Source organism: Mus caroli, unplaced genomic scaffold, assembly GCF_978045245.1.
Source record: "Mus caroli unplaced genomic scaffold, Mus_caroli_1 scaffold_9, whole genome shotgun sequence".
Taxonomy (NCBI): domain Eukaryota; kingdom Metazoa; phylum Chordata; class Mammalia; order Rodentia; family Muridae; genus Mus; species Mus caroli.
Genome location: NW_028227264.1, coordinates 93,559,756 through 93,582,500, shown reverse-complemented (window position 1 = coordinate 93,582,500; position 22,745 = coordinate 93,559,756). Strand labels below are relative to the sequence as shown.

The 22,745-nt window shown below is 43.3% G+C and overlaps 1 protein-coding gene across 1 annotated transcript in view; it reads right to left on the bottom strand.

The window, feature by feature from the left end:
- Nucleotides 1-22,745, bottom strand: part of Fgd6 (FYVE, RhoGEF and PH domain containing 6) — a 108,262-nt gene that overhangs the window by 35,603 nt on the left and 49,914 nt on the right. The window contains exons 4-8 of the mRNA XM_021174937.2: nucleotides 16,664-16,731; nucleotides 16,546-16,576; nucleotides 5,598-5,749; nucleotides 2,625-2,781; nucleotides 3-90 (exon numbers count right to left, since the gene is read on the bottom strand). Coding sequence (XP_021030596.1) covers nucleotides 3-90; nucleotides 2,625-2,781; nucleotides 5,598-5,749; nucleotides 16,546-16,576; nucleotides 16,664-16,731 — 496 coding nt within the window. The remainder of the gene's footprint in view (nucleotides 1-2; nucleotides 91-2,624; nucleotides 2,782-5,597; nucleotides 5,750-16,545; nucleotides 16,577-16,663; nucleotides 16,732-22,745) is intronic.

Sequence of the window (22,745 nt, the reverse complement as noted above, 5' to 3'; positions counted from 1 at the left end):
ACCTGTCAGTAGCAGCCGGTACTGAGGGATCCTCTGAACTGGCTTTAGCAGGTAGTGCTTCAGGGCCAGGTTGGCACATCGAGGGCTCATCTGAAGGGAAAAACAAGGCATTCAAAGTAAGCTCATTGGTTTTTCAGAAGCAGAGAATCCAGCAGGCAGGAAGAGAATTCAGAGACGCTTCCTTTTGTAAGATGCAGTGGTTCTGCAGCAAGGGAGCCTGACTGGAACCATCACACACACCTCTCCACAGCTTGTGAAGCTGCTGCCCCTAAGAGCACTGATTGACAACCATCCCACAGAACGTGGTACCCACAGTTGCAGTCCCTACTGGGGATGTCCTAGCTTCCACTCAAGGGACATCTGTCAGTTCAATCCTAAACAAAAAGGGAATGCACAACCTCTAAAACAAGGAAGCAGATCTAAAACTATTAGTGGTTAGATTCAAACGATAGTCAGAGCCCTGTGGTCAATATCCTTAACACATCGAAACAACTGGGAGTGCTGCAGAAATTAAAGCTCAGAGCAGCCTCACTAAGTGCCCCTTCTCTCAGGAGAACGAAGAATGTAAAGATCTTGTTGGAGGAGTAGTCCCGTAAAAGACAGGCAGGTCAGAATGAATACACCTGACTATAGTATCTTCCTCGGGGTGTGTGCATGTGCTGGGCATACAACCCAGGGCATGGCAAGTGCCAAGCACACGGGCTGCTCCTGAGGTGTATCATGAGCCTTCAGACATTCTGACTTGACCAATAATCCACGTGATTCTCCTTAAAACTGTTTTCCCTTGATATGTGGAAAAACAGTTATCTCAGTCTATTCCTGAGCTCCGTTCAGTCCAGGAGTTCACTGCGTGGTAGAATCAAGATGAGCATGCTCATGTGCCCTTGCACTGCCTATGAGACAGACCCTTCTATGCAGCTCAGGCTGGCCCCGAGCTCTGTGCTCCTGTCTCCACTCTCTGGGTGCTAGGATTATAGGATGTACTGTGATACCCAGTGATGCCTCCTTTTATGGATGGGGAGGGGAGGGGAGGGGAGGGGAGCGGAGAGCAGGAAAGACTGCAAATTATTTTCAAAGCATAAGTAGTTGCCTCTTGCACAAAGCAGTATAAAGCAAAAATCAGCAACACTATAATATTTTTGAAACTTTTCATTCCCTATTTTGTGAGGCTAGAATTTACTGGCTATTTTAGTTAAAGAAATAAATACTAAAATATAGTAACCCGAATTGATAAGAGTAAAAATTAAACTAATTGTATTTTGAAAAGTATGCAATGCCCATGCTCAGGAGGTAGAGGCAGGTGGACCGGGGATCAAATACAGCCCTGACTGCAAACCACGACCAGAGGCAAGTCTGGGTTACAGTGTACGACATCATTACCATGTCATCCTAACAAGTTTGCACCTCCAAACCTTCAGTCACAACACAAAGCTTTAGCTGGCACATAAAATAAAGCAAAGGCAAAGACTTTAACCTATCAAAAGTTATGTTCCTTTCCACTATTGTATGTGAAGCTGTCAGACAAATGGAAGAAAATGTTAGTTTGAAAATAGGAAAGGATCCTTTCGTATCCAAGTGCATCAAGGCAGGAGGCAGAGTCGGGGTGGCCAGTCAGGGTGGAAGAGAAGGACAAGTTAATGTTTAATGGTCATGGAATGTCAATTCTGCAAGACCGTGCAGGTTTTAGAAAGATAGTTGCACAATACTGTCCACATATTTCATGCGACAGAATTATACACAAAGTGGCTAAGATGATAAGTATATATGATTTTACCACAGGCTTAAAGAACTAAGATGATCTGTTGACTCCTTAGTTTATTTAGTATGTGTGTGCGCGCACATGTGCCCCAGCATGCGTGCTGAGGTCAGGGGACAGCTTTCAGGAGTCAGTTCTCTCCTTCCACACGTGGGATCCCAGACGTGGCAGCAAGCGCCTTCATGCTCCGAGCTAGCTTGTTAGCTCTCTTTTGGTTTCTGAGACAGGGGTTCATGTTATCCACGCTGACAGGAATTCAATGTTCCTCAGGAGGAGCTAAATCCCTTCTTTCTGCCTCAGCTTCTCATGTCCTGGGAGCACAGGCCTGTGCTACCACAGCTGGCTGATGGGAGCTGAAAGCCAGGATTTCCAGGCCACTGTGGTTATACCATGAAACCTTGTTTTAAACAAACTAACTAGCTAACTACCTCTAACCAAAATATTGTTTACCCAATTTAAACAGTACAATATGCAATAATAGATCTTCAGAACTGAATCTTGGACTACTTGAATTTTAACTGGTTTATTGGATCAATTAATCCCTAAGATTTTGAAGAGATTATTATCATTCATTCATTCACTCATTCACTCATTCATTTATTTACCTATTTATTTGTTTGTTTGTTTGTTTGAGATAGAGTTTCTCTGTCTTGGAATTCACTCTGTAGACAAGGCTAGTGTCTAACACAGCAGATCTGCCTGCCTCTGCCTCCCAACTGCTCAGAGTAAAAGCGTGTGCCACCCCTGCCTGGCGAAGGGGATTATATTTTACCTTTTTACGCAAACGTTTTGTTTTCAATGACCATAAAAGACTAAGGTATAAAAAAGAAAAAAGAAAAGGAGTTGAAAATTATATGATAGCAAATACCTCGAATTCTCTGACAACCGCAGCGAATCCTGGATTTTTCTTGCACTGCTCATCCAACAAAGCTATGTTCTTATCAAATTCTTTGATGTATGTGGAATACATTTTTAAGTATGGCCCCTTCTTTACAAAGATATCAGCAATTCTTTGTTGTTCTGTCCTATGGATAGAGGATACACAAAAACACAAATGTGGTCATTAATGTGTTTGAGGCACAGCTAAGTCACAAGTTCCTCTTTTTTTTTTTACCTCTTCTTCAAGACCTATCCAAGCCGGACAGTGGTGGCGCATGCCTTTAATCCTAGCACTAGGGAGGCAGAGGCAGGCGAATTTCTGAGTTCGAGGCCAGCCTGGTCTACAGAGTGAGTTCTAGGACAGCCAAGGCTACACAGAGAAACCCTCTTGAAAATGCCAAAAAAAACCCAAAACAAAACAAAACAAAAAAAACCCAAAAAAGCAAAAACAAAGAACAAAAAACAAACTATCCAAGATGGCTGCTCTTCATCATTGGTCCTGCCATGAACCCATCTTGTCCAGACTGCCAGCTCTGACTGGTCTCCCTGTTTCCATTCTTGTCCTCTCGATTCTGTTCTTCATGGCAGCAAGAGCCTAAAAACTGTACATCCTATTGTGTGATTTCCAATGGTGGCTTGTTTTCCGTGTGTGTGTGTGTGTGTGTGTGTGTGTGTGTGTATGTGTGTGTGTGTGTGTGTGTGTGTGTATGTGTATGTGTGTGTGTGTGTGTGTGTGTGTGTGTGTGTGTGTGTGTATAGAGATGGTCTTACTAAGCTACCCAGACACTGGCCTTGAACTCACGATCTGCCTGTTTCAGCCTCTCTCCTTCTATGATTACAGCTCAGTGCTCAGACACCCAGCTCTAAGGACCTGCTACTGCACTGAGAATGAAGATGCATCCCATGCACACAAGGGCTACTACACTTTCCTGTCTGTATGACCCAAGCCATGATTCTCTTCCCCCTTTCTTGTTCTGCAGAACTTCTTGTGTTCTTTAAACACGCTGGAGTCCATTCCCATATTGTGGCCTTTGACTAAGCCCCACTAGAATCTGTGTTCCAAGAAAGTAAGACCTTTGTATATTATGTGTACTATGTGATACACTTGTCATATGTAGATAGCCAACCAGCACAGTAGATAGTCAAATCCTGGAAAATGAAATGGCTGTTAGGCATGGTGGCTCACTCCTATAATTCTGGTACTCGGAAGGGTGAGACAGGAGGATCACTCTGAGTTCAAGATCAGACTACACTACATAGTGGTTCCCAAGCCAGGGCAGCTACAAATTGAGGCACTTTAAAAAAAATCAATATAATAACTTATTTCAAAAAAAATCAGCTAGACAAGGAGGCAGGCATGCTGCTCCAATTACACAAGGTGGTGGTAGCTGAAAGGACTGGGATTCCTTGATGACAGTACCTTGTTTCTCATGGCTCTACCCCAACCAAACTGAACTGCCAGCAGGCAGCGGACAGACCATGAGGCAGCAGCAGCCTTGGTCCATGCCCTTCCTTGTGGAGCAGAGCATGATCTATGGCCTGGAGAACAAGGTGAAGAGTCAATGCTGGCTAAGTATGTTGTACAAGACAGCAGAGCAGGGGTGTCACCGTGGTAAGGTGCATAGGGCGACGGCTTTCTGGGTCAACAAGGTAGACTCTGTTTGCAAGTTTCCCTGGCAGAGAGATGCTGCACAGCGGCTCAGCCACCTCAGCGTCACCAAGCAATGGTCCTTACCCAGAGTTTCAAACTTTTATTTTATAGATGAAGACGGGTCCCTCCCTGTCTGGTCCAGAATTGAAAATACTGTAATTTCTCTAACAGTGGGAGCCCTTAAATCAGTCTTACTGATTTGCATGCACATGTCAATCTATATATAGAGTATTTGGTGCTCTAAATGCTAGAATACAAATATATATATTTGAGCCCAAGGCTTCTTGTATGATAAGCAAAGCAGTAAGCTAAATTCTCAGCTCTTTTTTAATTTTAAAAAATATTTGTGGACTGATTTACTTGTTTATTTTGAGTGGGGCATGAATGTGAGGTCAGGGGACAAGTTTTAAGGATCAATTCCATCCTTTTACCATGCCGGTTCTGAGGATCAAACTCAGGTCACCACCTTTGGTGGCAAGCACCTCTACCCACTGAGCCATCTTGCCAGCCTGTCTTTCATGTTCTCTGTTGAGGCAGAGACTCAGTGGGTTGCCCACAACTCAATGGACCTGTGGTCCTTTTGCCTCAGTTTCCCGACTATTTGGGCTAGCAAAAGCTCCACATGGTTCTGTGAAAAGAATATTTTGAGAGAAAATACCTTATTCAAAGACTTGAAGTCTTTTGTTAACAATAAGTGACACTTTTTCCACAGCTGAAGGTTATCTCTTTCGTTAATTTAGTCTGGTTTTCAGGGATGCTTAATATTTCTACTACAGACCATCTACAGATCCAAAATTTGAGGAAGCCTTTAGTATAAGCAAAAAATATTTAAACCTCTTTCTACTCTATATATGTGCCTATAGTTAGGTTTTAAAACCAATTCAGAGTAATATTAATATAAAATTATATAAAGAATAAAAGATAAACTATGTACAGGAATTATTTTGGTAATTATACTTCATTTTCACTAATGATAATTTAAGTAATTTAAAAAATTACAGCCTGGAATATATTGGGAAGTGAAACCCTGTCTCAATAAATAAACAGAAAAACAAAACAAAATGAAAAAAGGAACTAACTAGTTGGCTTAGCTTGGGTCTGAGCAGGCACTATTGAAAAACTTTATAAATAACATATATTTAAACCTAGTGTATGGCCATCAGAAATATTCAATCTACAGGTAACTGCCCAAAAATTCAAATCCTGAAACCAGGCTGTGTAGGGGACACGGCTCCCCCTCTCCCCTGCAGGGTCTCTGCGGTTTCCTGTCACACTGCAGCTCTGGGGAAGCCTGCACGTCCCACGGTTTACCAGCTGAGCATTCGCTCCTCCAGTTCCTTCAGGAGATCCCGGTTGAGCTCGTACAGCTGAGGCAGGTAGTACAGGATCTGGTTAAGGATCCGGTCCTCAATCACGGGCTTCCCGAGCTGCCTGGACGCATGGGCTACAGCACCCCGGAAGTCCTATTACAGGCAGGAGGGCAAAAGTCACTGTCCATTCGCATAACTTGATGGAAAGCTCTTTGCCTAGTCATCCTCTCCCCTAAGAAGATCCACAATCATAAAGCTATCTTATCTCTCAACCATACTGAGAAATATCTACAAACTGGTTTGTAGCTCTAGGAATTAAAGTCACGCTAGTGCTATCATTTAATACGATTGACTCTATTTTCTCACATGGGGTGATAATGCTCCCTCAGGAGGCATGAACTAAGGAAACCCCAGCGCTAGGCACCAGAAGTTGTTCACCAGGGCAGTCTAAGAGACTCCCAACCTAAGACAAGCTGTTGACACTACTCTTAGTTGCCTCCCAGAACTTGAAGTTTAGACCCTACTGTGGAAGACATCACACAGTTTGGACACTGCACTTTGCAGGTAAAGTATTGACAAGCTGGTATTGACCCGGAAGCCTCCTCCGCAGAGACTAGCTCTCATACTATCTGAAAGTGTTATGCAAACTGCCAAGATGGAAAACAACCAATAAATAGTCCTACCTAGATGGAAAGCCTACGCACTGCAACAATGACCTTTGAGGGAAGATAGCCCTGAAGGGCAATAGCGGCATCTTTATCTTGGGGGTAACCAACAACTGTCTAATCTCACTTACGGCCTGCTCGGTATGAGGAAATGCACACCTGGTGGTGTGTACACCTAGCCTGTGGCTGGAGAGGACCTTAGAGAAGAACCTGTTACTGCCATTTTTCTAAACCGTGATACTTATTTTTAGTTGTCAACTTGACTACATATGGAATTAACTAATATCCAAAAATGGAGGGCACAACATTAAGGGACTTCTGTTTAGTTTGAAGTATACAGATCCACCTCTAATCTGGATCTTGAGGGGGGAAGACACGCCTTTAATCTGGGCCCCACCTTCACATGGATGCCCTACACCAGGACAAAGGAGGAGGCTCCTGCTTGTTGCCTGCCTGCTCTCGCCTTGTTTTCGAGTCCATTCCCTCGTTGGCATTAGAAGCCTACTTCTGCTGAGACGAGCTGAGACACCCAGCCTCGGGGACTGAGCAACTTCTGGATTCTTAGACTTTCCATCCATAGTCAGCTATTGTTGGATTTGCTGGACTACACTTCGTAAGTTATTCTAATAAATCCCCTTTCTCTATATATGTATACCAGAGATCCATTCTACAAATTCTGTTATTCTAGAGGACTCTGACTGATACATGAACCAATATATATTTTAACTTTATCCTAAATATTGATCTTTATACCCACAGATATGTGTAGCTTTTATACCTCATCAAAGAAGCTCCCCTTTGCAATACATAGGGACTGTTACAGAGATCCACAACTAGTCAAAATATAGAAGACAAATGATTACGGGGTGTCCAGCCCCAACTGGTTCACCTATAACACAACCCCTACACTCAAGGCTCAGAAAACACTGGGGAATCGTGGAGAGAAAAAATAAGTGCCAGAAATTCAGGAGACCTGCTCTGAGACAGCATCTTCTAGACATGACTGGGAATCACACGAAATCACAACTTATTGCCTAAACAGCTGATGTGTGAACATGAAAGGGGGAACTGTCACAAGGCCCCACACCTAGATGAAGAACAATAAGCTGCCAGAAGGGAAAGAATCCTTTTTTTCCTAGGGAATGACCCTGATAGTTATTTAGTCCCAAGTGGTCAGCCCCAAGAATTATCTACATAGGAGCAATACTAAGTAGACTCAGTAGATTTTGTGTGTCTGTGGATGTGATTAAAGAGTGAATTGGGAAGTGTGGGCAAAGCAGGAGTTTAAAGTGGGAAAAGGAGTTGGAGGGTGAGACAGAAATTATGTAAGTGTAGTACTTATACATGACATTCTCAAAAATATTCAATTAAAATTTTTAAGAAGTTCTAAGAAGGTTTTAGCTAACTCCATTCTGGATTTAAGAGGCCCTCATCTCTGTCATAAGTCATTTCCCAACCTGGAGCTTCTAGCTGAGTCTTGCAGAGGGAGGCACTTGGCAATCAGGATTCTAGATCTCGGCCACTGCCCTTGACTGACTCTGCTTCCTTGACCTGACCTCGGTTTCCTCACTTGTGAAATAGGTGCAACTGTTACACAACTACTATAGTACTAGCAAGAATGTTTAATTGGCTGTTGCACAAACATACTGCAACACATTTGGTACAGTCAACACAACACTCCGACTCTAGGTGTCAATGTTCCTCTCCCTGAGCCAAGATCCCAGTGAGCTCACCATTTATACTTTAAAATCAAGCCACCTGGTCCCATACCCACCTCAGCAGCACCTGATAGGCAAAGATGTTTCTGGCCACATAAGCTCACGGGCGACATATCCACCTGGGGTCTCCCTGGGGTGGCACCCATAATGAATGAGTGAGGGAATCCTGCCCAGTCTTACATACCAGCATTCTTGAAGGTGACTTACCCAGAATCAGCCCCTCTGAGAAACCAAGTAGCACACTCCAATACTACCCCAAAAACAAGAACCAACCCAAAGCACAGGCCCCCAGTCTGCATCTCATGAACCCACAGAACACGATGGTGTAGCAGATGCCCATTGGGTTCGCCAATCTCCTAGGCCAACACGGGGTCCAGTGGGGGCTCAGGATCTCCATGTGCCACCCTGGACAGATGTCCTTGATGGACAGGACAGGTGTGCTACCACAGCAGGGCATGGTGCCTCATGGCCTGAACTAGAGAGTCATGTCCCCACTACAAGACCCCATGACTCAGCAGAATTTTATGCTGCTGAAGCAGTGCGGCGTGTGAAGTCTGGATCTACACACAGCCTTCCCACACGCTCTCCTCACAGGGCTCCCTTCTAGGCCTCCCACCCTCTGTGGCAGTGCAGTGTGTTTCTGGACAGTCAGAACTCCCAAACCGGGGCAGCATGGCCCAACAACTCTTCTCACAGGCCCCTCAGGGGGTCTGGAGCTGGGGATATTGAGAATATGTTAACTTTTAAAATATTTATTTTTTCCCCTAAAAAAAAAGCCCACATATTTTCATCTTCTGTTCATTCTAAGACTACTGCCATGTTTTAATATAGGTCACCAGCACCACACCCAGCACTGCAGAGGAGGAGGGGGAGATAAGTGTCGGCAGAGGCTCCATTGTCCTGAGGGTGGGCCTCAAGATCTAAGTTAAACAATACTGGAGTCCCCCCAGTTCAAGACTCCAAAACAAAGGACCATTCCTTCTCCTAACAGTCTGATTACAAATCCTCAAACAGAATCCTGAGCAAACCCTCTAGGCTCTCTCTTGGAAAGGGCTAGCATTTCCTCTGTTGATCCCTCCAACATATTCCCCTAAAAGATAAATTAATTAAGAGTATCTCTTACTTCTCCGGGGCAAATTAAAAAAATAAAAATGAAGATATGGAAATGAACAAAACAAACCCCAAATTAAAAAATCCTCACATGTAGTCTAAAAGAACGGGAGGTTTCCTACCCTAAAGGAAACTCAAGTTTCTTTACAGAGCGGGATATTATGTTCCCAGTCTTCTGAAGGCAGACAAGGTTTCACGTCCCAGCTACACTTCAATCTCCCCTCAATGTTTTCTTTATGTTTTCAGACAGTCTTGCTGAGACCAGGATGGCCTCAGGAAATGACAATCCTACTCCCTCAACCTCTGGATGACTGCAATTACAGATTTGCCAGTATGGCCTCAAAACTGTTAAGTAGCCAAGGATAGCCTTGACCCTCTGCTCTTCTTGCCTCTACCTCCCCAGCACTGGAATAACAACAGGCCTGTAGCACCATACCCAGTTTATTAGACACTCAGGACTAAGCCCAGGGCTTCCTAATGCTAGGCAGGAAAGTCTACCACAGAGCTACATTCTCAGCCTCCTCACGTTCTTAACAAATACTAAAACCCTTTTCTGAAAGTAGAACCTGGGTTCATTTTTATTGTCCCATTAGTCATACTAATCTAAAGGAACACCTTATCTATACATAGCGACTACAGAACTAACTTGTGTAACTAGTGAAATATCAAACAAGAATTTAGTTTGCAAAAACTCCAGTTTTAGCAAACCACACAGGCATCTCCAGAGAACAAGCTGACAGCAGCCACATTCCATCCCTTGCAGCTTGCCTCAATCAGCCCTGGCATTTTGCTGGGAGAAAACACAGCTACTTAACTCTTGGAAGTCGTTAAGACTGTCTACGATCGATCGAGGAAAGCTATAGAACACACTTCTGAATCACTCCCCAGATGGTAAACACGTTCAAAGCTCAGCAGCGAAACATGTATCCGCCAGTGTGGTGATGGGCACAGTTCAGATGCAGGAGTTCCTGCTCCTGTCTTCCTGCAGAATTAAGTGAAGACTGTGCTGGTCGCTTGGCAGCAGAATAACTTTTGTTTTCCAACTGGAAGGCATTTCCTCATCATGACAGTGACAGTGGATGAGGAGCCAGTCTCGCACTGCTTCGGCCAGACTTTACATTCCATGTCTTCCACCGCGGCCAGAACAGACACTTGTTTATTTGAGACACATTTAAAAAAGACCAGCCAAATCCAAAGGGGACTGACCAATGACGTAGCCACCATTCAGGAGACTCTTACCACAACCTGGTGAGGCGTGATTTGTTTTCTTAGAGTACTGGATGTTTTGGGGCAGCTTTAGATGAATTGAAGACCAATAGTATAGTTTTGAAAATTATGGTAGGAGCTCAAAACAAAATAGAAAGTTTATTTTGTACTTAAGAGAGTGAAAGAAAGACAGGGATGGTGGCATATGCCCCTGCATAAACAAAGGCATTGGGGGTAGGGAGTGGCCAAGGCAGGAGGATTACTGTGTGTCTGAGGCTACACTGAACTACACAGGGATACCCTGCCTCAAAAAAAAGGACATTTAATAAAGACTATAGGAAATTGAAGAGTTTGGACCTCTAAGAGCCACAGTTGTATGTTCTAAGCAGGCATTTGACAACAACACTCTGCTTTACCAAAGTGCTCAGCCAAAGCACTTCCTTATCCAAGCTAGCTTTACTAAGAACTCACCACCCCTCCAGCCTCTGGCCCTGCGCCTCTCCTTCCACCATCTCTCAAGCATTAGCAGATCACCCTGCCCCCCACTTTTCCTTTGGGAACCTTCTACTCACTGAGACTCACTTTCTCCTTGACTATGGATTCTGTGTTTGGAGTAAAGTCCAATTCCTTTACCACTGCAAAATCAGCACATTGTAATGAACAAAGTCTGTCTTAATATATGTTTTTAAAAAGGCCAGACGTGGTGGTGAATACTGCTGATCCCAGCGCTTGGGAGGCAGAGGCAGGTGGATCTCAGAGTGTGAGATCATCCTGGGCTAAATACTGACCTCTATGACAGCCAAAGTTACATTATAAAAAGACCCTGCCTCAACACACACACACACACACACAAACACACACACACAAATTTTAAATGTTAATATTTATTTTCACCTGGCACTATCACTGGCTTTCTTGGTGGCAAAGAGTGCTCAGCACACAAAATCTTAGGTTAAATCCAGCTCAGAACAGGGCATCCCTGCCTCCAGGGTAAGACAATGAACAGCAAATCTCCAACAAGTAACTTAGCAGCTCCATAACTGCACACAGCAGGCAACCATGACTGCACTCCTCTTCTTTGGCTCCATCTCCCCCAAAACAATGCACTCTGACCCTGGGGCCAGATGCAACTAATTCCACAGGAACTACACAGATAAACGCCCCAGCTACTCAGGAACCTCAGCCACCAGCAAAGTGGTGCCACTGGAAGGAGGGCCCGGCTTTTTTTTTTTCTTTTTTTTAATAATAAAAAAAGATGATTACAACATGTAATTTTTTTTAAAAAATCCTAACAGCCAGGATAATTTGGGAAAGTGTGACAATCTTTAAAGTGTGACATTTTAGGAGCAACAAGACTATTTTGGTCAGAAGCATCTAAATTCACCCAAGCTCCCTTCACTACAGCAGTGTAGATGCAGGTGAGCAAAGATGCAGGAGCATCTTCTGGACTCCAGGGAAGCGGTTACCAAGCCTGGCAGTGTGGCCTAATGGGAGAGCACCAGCCTAGACTGTGTGAGGCCCCTGAGTTTGAAACCAGCACTGGAAAGGACAGTAGGGTGGAGAGACAAAGAGACTGCTTAATTAAAATAAAGGAGGAGAAGAGGAGGTGGAAAATATTAGTCACACAGTGGATATTACTGACATCAACGAGACACAACACTAATTCTAATAAAAACCAACCAAAGGTTCTGCATGCAAAGTCAGATCACCTATGATTACAGTCACTAAATGCTTGCTCAAGCTGAAAATGTTAAAGACTGAAAGGGACCTCTAAATAATAAAGCATATTACAATGTTCGTCTTAACAATTCCCCCCCCCCCCAACAGCCCATAAATAAGACCCAGAACAGCTCCAAAGCTTTACATTATCAACGTGCTCACTCTGCCTACTCTAATCAGTGGGGAGACCCTAGCAAGAGCATCAGTGCAAAGAGGATCGAGTCTGAACACCCGAGGCACGGAAGCAGAGAACAGATGGCCTGGCCTATAGAGTCTGCTGTCTATCTTCAGAACCAGGGAGGAGTGTGTGACTTAATTACCAGCTGTCCCAGGAGGAGAGCTTGACCTTTGCCATTGTTTAACCACTATCAGGAGACCATGAATTACAAAAGCCCACATAGACACAGGGATGGATGGGAGTTCTCAGTGAGTAAAAGTCACTCACAGAAAACCACAGCAAAGCAAAGCAGCTGTGGGGCTCAAAGACATGTGATAAATATGCAAAAATAAAAGGGAGACTGGGAAGTAAAAGGGAAAGTCCCCATCTCTATAACTTAACTGGTTTGGCCTTGTTTGTTCAAGCAGAGTCTTGTTATATAACCCAGGATGGCCTTAAACTTGTGATTTTTGTGCCTCAGCCTCCCCAAGTGCAGGAATTGCAGGGGTCTACCAGTGTGCTTTGCTAACTTTTTTTTTTTAAATGAAAGTATTTTTCCAGGTGAAATGATCCTTCCTCCTCTGAATGCACAGATCAGGTTGTGTAAAATCGTCAGTGCATTCAATGCAACACACCATAGAAACCAAGTGTTTACACCATGTTCTCAACTCTCCTTAGTAACATTAATACATCATGTTCATAAGAAATATAAGGAAGAAAATCCAGCTTCATTTTCATCTTTAGAAGATGAAAAACAAGAGTTTCTCTGGTTTCCTAGGCAGCTGAAAAGGCTTCTGTAAGCAACAAATATGCCAGGGACACACTACATCCTACAGATATGCTATAAATAGCAACGGTTAGGAGTGCAAGGAAACATTTTAATTTCCGCACCAAGAACTCACATAGACAAGACTTCAAAGCCCAGCTTTGACATTTAGTAGCATTTTTAGCAGGTTACGGCCTTCATTTAAAATAAACAAAGGGAAAAACAACTATGTTTTACAGATGTTGTGAGGCTAAAAATAATTTGTATAATTATATAATATACTAAAACTTATATAAAAATGCTCATTAGAGGCCATTTATTCAAATATATTCGGTACCCACAAGTCTTTGGAAGCCAAGAATCAAAGATTTGAAATAGGGCAACCAAGAGAAGGAGATGCCAAACCAAGACAAGGGAAGACAGAAGCAAGACAAAAGTGCTATAATAATGAATTTCATCCAGAAGTCTTAATATGAATGGAACTGCTCAAAAAAGAAGGCGGTAGCCATGTTAACAGGAGCTAGAGAGAAGACAAAGTGCATGCATGATCATTTGAAAGTCCACATTCCTCACAAGATAAGGCTGTAGTTGCGACAGAGTGACAATTTTGAGGTGGGAAAACATGAGAAGTAGGGAGATGTGTTCATTTTATATTGCACTTAGAAAAATAAATACATTATATTTGGCATTAAGATATCTTTCATTATTAATAGCAATTTTGACTAGGAGACATGTCTACACCTGACAGTACCCCCTTCACGGTTCAAGGAAGATAGTGATCATCAAAACCCTCATATGGAGTTGCTCCAATTGTGGCAAGGTAGCCATTGGGCAAGAATTTCCCTAATTCATCTTCAGACAAAAAATACTCTCCAAGAAAGGACACAAGACAGAGGGACAGGCGACAGCTTAGCTCTGCCAAGACATAGTAAGCTAGTCCTCCATATTCCTGCTTCACTGACAGTCTGTCAGATGGTTCTGAGCCAGAAGGCTGAAGACAGATGCTCCAATGCTTTGAGGAATGAGGGACTGCCCAGGTATTCAACTGTCTCTGCAGAATGGTAAAGTCTTGGAAGCTATGTTTTGGTGCTTCCTATGTTTTCAGGTAATATATAATTCATTCTTTGATCTCTCATGGGGTTGAAGACTAGTTATAGTCTCATAATCAAACTTAAGTTGTTCAGCATTAAGGAAGATAACCTAGATTTGAATGGATGGTTTTCAGATGGTAATACAAGTTAAAAATCAAAACAATTCAGATATAGGATTGTAATTTACCTAAATTGACAAAATTGATTGAGTATAGCTTACACAACCTTATAGCTTAAACAACTGTGATAACTATGTTCATTGCAAATCTGAGAGAAAAGGCCTTTTTAATGAACAAAAAGGGTGAAATGTTGTGGATTGGTGATAATATTATTTGTGCTAATTCAGCTCCCAAAATTACATGGGAACCCACACACCTGAGTATAAGACACTGAGGGTCCCTGTCCCCAGTTAACTTTTTTTTTTTTTTAAAGTTTAGCTCTTTTTTTTTTTTTTTAAAGATTTATTTATTTATTTATTTATTATATGTAAGTACACTGTAGCTGTCTTCAGACACTCCAGAAGAGGGTGCCAGATCTCGTTACGGATGGTTGTGAGCCACCATGTGGTTGCTGGGATTTGAACTCTGGACCTTCGGAAGAGCAGTCGGGTGCTCTTACCCACTGAGCCATCTCACCAGCCCCCCAGTTAACTTTTATTGGTAAAGTTGCCAGCAGCCAATGGCTGGGAAGAGAGACAGAGGTAGAACTTTTAGATTTCCCAGGCAAGGGAACCCAAGAAAGATGAAAGAGAATTGTCATTGCCAGGGAAGGAATAAGATGTAAGCTTAAAAGCAGCAGAAGACAGAATACCAGCCATGTAAAAGCAGGGTTGAGCGGCCCCAGCCCCCCACCCCCAAATTTGATCTAGGGTAGCAAAGACGGAATACAGATTTCAGTAAGTAATAACTCAGGAGTATCAGAGGGGAGGCATTAGCAACATGGATGTTAGGGAATGGCTCAGAACTGCACTGTTTAAGGCATCTTAAAATAGAAGGATGCATGTGTGTGCCTTTCATTCAAGAATCCAGAGCATTGGGCGGCTAGCAAGGAACTTGCACAGCCCCTGCTGGGGAGATAGAGCAGATTAATTCACTACAGCAACGTAGTGAATTATAACCAGGTAGCCTTGGTTCTAGCTTTCTAGGCTTATTGGGAGTCTATGTGCCGGTTAGTTGTTTTCAACTTGGCAGACTCTAGAGTCACCTGTGAAGAAGAAACCTTAATTAAGGAACTGCCAGACCAGTTGGCCTGTGATAATGTTCATGAGAGACTGTCTTAATTGATGACTGACTGAGGACAGCATAGCCCACTCTGGGCAGCACCATCCCTAGGCAAGTGGGTGTGGGCTTATAAGAAAGTAAGCGATGTTCCAATTGGGTCCTGCCTGGAGTTCTTGCTCTGACTTCCCTCAACATAGATTTTAAACTAGAAGTGTAAGCAAAGAAACCCTTTCTTTCCCCGCCCCCCGCCCCCGTTGCATTTGGTCCCAGTGTTTTATCACAACAGAATGAGACTAGAATATTCTATCAGATTGCTGTCTAGTCTGGTGGCTCAAAACTATAACTGGGAGTCTGGAGGCTGAGGCAGGAGGATCACTACACCTCTGAGTCAAAGATGGGATGAAGTGAGACTGTTTCAAGAGAGAAAGAGGGATAAAGACAGAGATGGTAAAAGAGGGTAAGAGAGTAAGAGGAGGAGAGGACTTGAGGACTCCAGGGTTCCAGAAGAGAGACACACACAGAGACAGTCAGACAGACAATATAATTTTCAAGGGAAATTTTCAAGAAGACTTGAGTACACATAGTAGCACACATGTGTGGAATGTTTGGGGTATTTAGGATATCTTGCCAAACTATAATCAAAACAAAGCAACACTAAAAGTACTTTGACTGCCAGTGCACACCGAATTTTGAAAAAACTTGCAGGGACAAAAAAGTATAAGAGGAAAAATGAGTATGTGGTCGGATATATACAGTTGTTTCCTAACAGGTCTGCTCAAGTATGATGATTTGCATGAAAAAAAAAAAAAGCTATAAAACTGCCTGTGTCACGTGTCTGTGTTTGGAAGCTGCTAGAATTGGAGAAGAAATGCCCTAAAGATAAGTCATCATCATTGTAAGTGCTGAGGATGTAGTCTGGTGGGGGGTGGGGGGTGGGGGAAAGGAGGAAGAGAGGAAGAGGAAGAGAAGGAGCAGAAGCAACAGCCATCATAGCTCATTATTATGAAGAAATGCAAGACTGCTGAAGACATATTTTTAGAAATCATCTAGGTATATCTGGGTATAAATGGGATACAGACATTTTGGAAAATGTCTAATTTTTATATATATGTACATAATTAAAATTACATATTTAATTTATAAGTATGTAATTTTTTTGCAAATTTAAAATATGACCAAGGACTAGAGAGCACGTGTGTATTGTTCACTTGTTAGCTATGCTGAGAACCTTTGGGGTAAGAAAAGAGCAGGGCAAGGAATAATCTTCGATTTGAGAAAAATATTAACAGATACTTACAATATGCAAAAGCTTTAACACATCCACAAACCTGTAAAACAAAACAAGGAAAGCACTGTGTTTTTTAATAGGCCAACTGGGGAAGAACAGTCTTCGGAACGGGTAACTCGATACCTACACTTTCTCGGAGCTCATGATCTCCTTGGCGATATGATGAACTTTGCTTTTCATCCCAGCATCTTCATCCTGAGGTTAAAGAGAGCATTGAGAAGCATGAATTCATAAAGTATGGGGTCAGCCGTGAGCTCGCTGGACAAGCACTTTACCCCCATCCTTATCAGCACACGATCCACACTATGCAATACTGTCATTTTACATTTCTGCCCTGCCACTGGGGTGTCAGAGAGCTACTGATGTGACGCTCAGAGGAGGCGAAATGCAGGGCTGTTAGGCTGCATGTCTTCCTCACTGCTGGAGTGCTGGGCTGCGGACATGCAGCTCAGAGAAGGTGAAACATGGGGGTCCCAGTCCATGTTTCTCCAGGTGAAAACAACAGGGGTTGGGTCAGAGACTGTGGTTCTCAAACTCCTAAGCACCACTGGGACTAAGAACTGGAGTCTGCGGGGCCCAGGACAGGGCAGAATCTGGCTTGGCACAAGTGAATGTCAAACGTATGGAGGGTCTGAAAGACAGGCCTTCTATGGGAGACTCCGTCACCCGGTGGCAGTCCTAGATGAAAGAGACAGTCCTTGCTTGTCCAAACTGTCTTATTCATGATGCATGAGGATGCATACATCTTACTCAGGATGAATCAGGGGTTAAATACCTTTTGCAGGAAGGGATGCCCAGGAAGAGACACTCATTGGCCTATCTAGTGTAGTTCTCATTAACATGGAGAACTAGGTTTTTATGCTACATGACCAGATGTCATGGTCCTCTTTGTGGGATGTCATGGTGACGTGCTCCCATGGTCTGGAGCTAGAATGAAGTCCTGCCATTCTTTTTCTTTTTTTTTTTTGGTTTTTTTCGAGACAGGGTTTCTCTGTATAGCCCTGGCTGTCCTGGAACTCACTTTGTAGACCAGGCTGACCTCGAACTCAGAAATCTGCCTGCCTCTGCCTCCCGAGTGCTGGGATTAAAGGCGTGCGCCACCACACCTGGCCCAAGTCCTGCCATTCTCAATTATTAGATTTATTGGGGGTTCTGAGCTTGCTACAACCTTACCAGTTCTGCCTGGTGGCATGGTCTACTGCCCCACACAGTACCTCAACTGCAAACATGGGGAAGTAGTAAGATGATGATTCAGAAGTAGCTGAGAGAAATCAGGAATGGGACTGGGGGTGGGGGGGACACACACCTTTAATCTGAGCCCTTGTAGATATAGCTAGATCTCTATAAGATTGAGGCCAGCCTGGTCTACATAGTGAGTTCCAGAACAGGGCTACATAGTGAGACCCATGTCGATCAACCAATCAACCAACCAACCAACCAACCAATCAATCAAATGAACAGCAAAGGTTCAAAATGGAAATGTTAAAATACCACAAAGAAAACACTTATGAGTATCACAAAAAGCCCAGTGAGGTTGTGTATGCACAAGTAATTCCAATCCTCGGGAGGCTTGAGGCAGGAAGATGGTGGGTTCTAGGCCAACCTTGACAACACTGCAAGCCCAACTAACTAACTAACTAACTAACTAACTAAATAAATAAATAAATAAATGCACTTTAGATGATGCATGAAGATGTGCTATGAAGAACTATTCATGGGCTGTGTAAGTCAAATCTCTCTAATTCTAAAAGCACAGTGTAATCAGGACTCTTCATGACATTCTATATCCGACATCATCTCAAGGACATCTTTTAATTATTTCTTAATGTGAACACTAACTAACTATCCCAGCAAGGACAAACAAACGGTACATGTCTGGAGGGAGAGGGGAATGAAGATGATTTAGAAAGCACTTCTGACATTTAAGTGCGCTTGCTGCTGTTTGCAGGGGACAGATGGATGTTTCCCTTCCTAGTCTCTGAAAGATCTGAAAATGCAATCCCTTAGTGAAGGGGGAAAAAAAACAACAACTAAGCAGTAAATAAGGAATAAGCAATTAAGATATTTACTTAAGGTGAAAATGATAACCAGGCTTGGGAATCTAACTTCTCAGTACAAGTTTGTTTGGTGTACAGGCTTAAGCCCACAGCAGAGCACATGTATATGTGCATACAAGCTCTCTCTCTCTCTCTCTCTCTCTCTCTCTCTCTCTCTCTCTCACACACACACACACATACACACACACTTAAAACTAAAGACAAGTTCCGAAGCAGCTATAGAAAAACACCATTTTGCAAAGATTTTTTTTTTTTCATTCTTGTTTGCATTCTTTCCAGTTCTGGCAGCACCAGACAGTTAGTCTGAGCTGTTTCAAGAACTACTGGGCAAGGAAATGCATAAAAAGTCACCATGGCAATCCCCTCGCCATTCATCAACAGAATGCCATGGAGGCGGGGCGGGGCGGGGCGGGGCGGGGCAGGGTGATGAGTTAAAGCAATGGCTCTCAGAAGTAGCTTTCTCTACCAGGAAATGGTGTTCCATCCCAGCTGATCCACTTAGCACACAGCACTTCAAAGTATTATCTTAGTTCTTTATCTTATTTTTAATTTTTTGGTGGTGGTGGGTATCCATAAAAAAAAAAAAAAAATCTCTTCAGCATTCTAGCCGAGTGCCCTGCCACCCATCTAAACCCAAGTCCTCTTCCTTAGCTCTTGAATTAGTTTCACATGGTTCCATAATTTCCATGTCAAAACAAAGATATAAAATAAATGTGGTATAAAAATGTGTCAACTCTCTGGGAGAAAACATTTTAGTGATATTTAAACCCGTGACTGCTTGTGTTCTGTATTTACCATAAAGTCCTTGTCCTCTCTTAGCTAAGCATAGCTGATGTCCAAGTGCGTAATAATCCTTAAAGGTTTCACCTCAGTGTATTTTGTTTTATTTTGAGATAGGGTCTTGCTGTACCCTGAACTCATCTCAGAGTCTGTCTACTGCAGCCTCCTGAGTTGGGGGATTATAGGCACAATCACACCTCACACGAAGGTTCTTCAGTATGTTTAGATTCTGGATTCTGTTCGTTTGTTGCAGAGCTGAGGACTGATTTAAGAGATACCTCACATGCTAGGTTAGAGCTCTACCAGGGAGTTTCAAACTTAGCACCTCCAGAACCTGGACATGTATTTATTTACTTAGTCACTTGTTCTAATGTGTATGTGTGTGCATGTCTGCACAAAGCATACACAGGAGCCACTGGAGGCCAAAGAAGTGCAGGTGGGAGTGGCAGCTAACCACTAATCTCTAAGCCTTCTTGTACTTATTATTCCTTCTATGTTTTACTAAAAGAGTTTGCATGCAGTACCAAGAAGCCCTAACCCTTTTACTGACAGAGACTGCTCTGCCAAGAACATTCAGAGAAGGCTGCAACCGGAGTATTCATGAAAAGAACCCTCAGATGGCAAATGTGGTGGCTAATTTTGGCTGTCAAAGCACTTGAGAAGAGAGACCCACAATTGAGAAACTGCCTCCAAGCCTGTGATAATTAATGTCTGTGGAGCGTTTCCTTGATTGCTAATACACACGTAGGAGAGCTCAGCCCACTGTGGGTGGTGCTGACCTAGGACAGACAATCCTGGGCTGTAGAAGAGTGACAGACATGAGCATTCTGAACGTGAGCATGGAAGCAAGCCAGTAAATGGCATCCCTCTCTAGTCTCTGCTTCAGTTCCTGTCTCCCGGTGGCTTCTAGTGATGGACCGTATCCTGTGAGCCAACTAAACCCACTCTTTTCTCATGTTGCTTTTGCTTACGCTATTTACCACAGCAACAGAAACCAAACCAGATAAGAGGCCACTTCTCCGCGGGACATACAAATGCTGTCTAATTAACCTAGTGTGCGCTTTGCCTTCTTTTCCTCAGCTCTCAAATTCTATTGCTAAAGGGACAATTACATGACTCTGACTTCTGTCCCTATTAATACCCACTTTTCTAGAGTAGGTTCTTGAATGATTAAGACGAATGGGTTGCTGTTGGGGTTGCTGGTGCTGCTATGATTCAAATGCTAAATACTGTATCCAAATACCTGGTTGCCCAAGAGGAGTGAATTCTCCCTTACACCAGCTTCTTACAAACCTTGCTGGCAGTGTCAATTGGCCAATAAAAGGATAAAGCCTAATAGGGCAGTAATAGAGGTCGGCAGGCTTTCAGTTACCTGGCCGGGGATGGGGGTGGCAGGAAGAGAGGAAAGGGGAAGAGGGCAGAGATGTGGAGAAGAGGAAGTGGCCAGGAGAGGAGATGGACCATGAGCACGCGGCCAGGGGAAACATCAAGTAACAAGGGCCAGATGGCTGGGGTGTAGCTAGAATAGCTCCCAAGTCTGCACAGGCTTGGTTTACAGCTTGTGAATAAAATCCCTGGACTGCGTGTCTTCTGTACAGGCTGGCTAGGATTTAGAATCCCATTTACAGGATGCACATATTTTGTTCTCCTCAACTCCAACCATTCAGCTTCTACATTTTTTGAAATGGATGTGATCGTGCAGACCAGACATCGGTCATGAACTGGTGACTGGGACTGCATACGTGCTTACACACACACACACACACACACACCCTTGGATAACTGATATTCTAATAACATTATGCATCTCTCCATACTATCTGTAACTCTAAGGTTAATGCTGCTAAAATCAGTATACATTTTTAAAATTAGAAACTCATTAAAGGGCTAAGTGATGTTCTGTGATGCTCAGAAAGTTTGAGGCCCTGTACTTGATCTCTAGCCCTGCTTCCAGGCCCCCAACCCCTAGCCACATACACAAACCCAAAAATGAGGGAGGTGTGGGCTAGAGAGATGGCTCAGCACTAAAACACACTTGCTGGGCAGGTATACCATCTTTAATCCCAGCAGGTAGGTAGGAGGCAGAGATAGGCAGACCTCTGTGAGTTTGAGGTTAGCCTGGTCTTCAGAGTTAGAAAGACCCAGTCTGAAGAAGAAAGGGAAAAAAAACAGAACACACTTGCTGTTCTGCAGAGAATAAGGGCACCCACATGGCAGCCCACCACCATCTGCAACACCAGCTGTTGCAGGAGACCCACTGTCCTTGCTGTCTTCACAGATGAAACATACAGAAAATATGCCTTTCTCTTAAGGTATTATTACTTAAGTACTTGTCTTTTATCTCCTTTCCTCCTTTTGGTACTGTCCTGGCACTGGGGCCTTACTCTCTGCACAGAGCCTTGCTCTACCAGAGCCGGAATCACACAGAACTGTGTAGAGTGGGACCCTCCATAATTATCATACACCGTCCTTGGGCAGACAGCATGCTTCTACTACAGCGAAGGACAAAATACAGACTAGAAAACTTAACTATATATAATTCTAACAAAGGACTGGTATCCAGAATACACACAACACACACACACACACACACACGCCCTCTGATAACTATAGGGCTCATCACTTAAAAGGCATTTGTTGCTCTTACAGAAGGCCCAGGTTCTGTTTCCTGTACCTACACAGTGGCTCAAGACCATCCAAAATTCTATAGCTGAGAGATATGATGACCTCTTCTGAGCTCTTCAGGCACCAGACATGCAGAATGTGTACACTCAGGCACACAGAAATACATATATGCAAAACACTCATACACATAAAATAAAAATAAGTATTTAAAAAAACCCAACTGTGATAACTCAAACTCCACGGTTAAAAATGAGAATTGATGTGAGCAGACACTTCACCAGCGCAGAGCGGATGTAAGAATGGCCAACAAGTATAGGAAATATTTTGACATGGTTACGTTAAAATCACAATGAGCTACAACATCGCACCCACACAAGAGCTACAATTAAAAACATCAATCAAGTTGGGCATAGAGACACAAACCTGTAAGGTAGGAGGATCAGGGGATGGAGGCTAGCCAGGCTACACAATGAGGTCATGTCTCCAAACAAAGGAACAAGTCCTGTCAGACCTCAGGAAGCTAAGGCAGGAGGATTTTAAACTGTAAGCCACCCTGGACTACCTAGTTTACTTAGTGACGTCCTCACTGTCTTGAAATACAAACCTAAGTGGAGATACGGAGATTGGTATACACTGCAGGTGGGCATGGTAGCCCTTCAATGTTTTGATTAGGGTTTCTATAGTCTCCTAACAGACTATATATATATATATATATATATATATATATATATATATATATATATATCT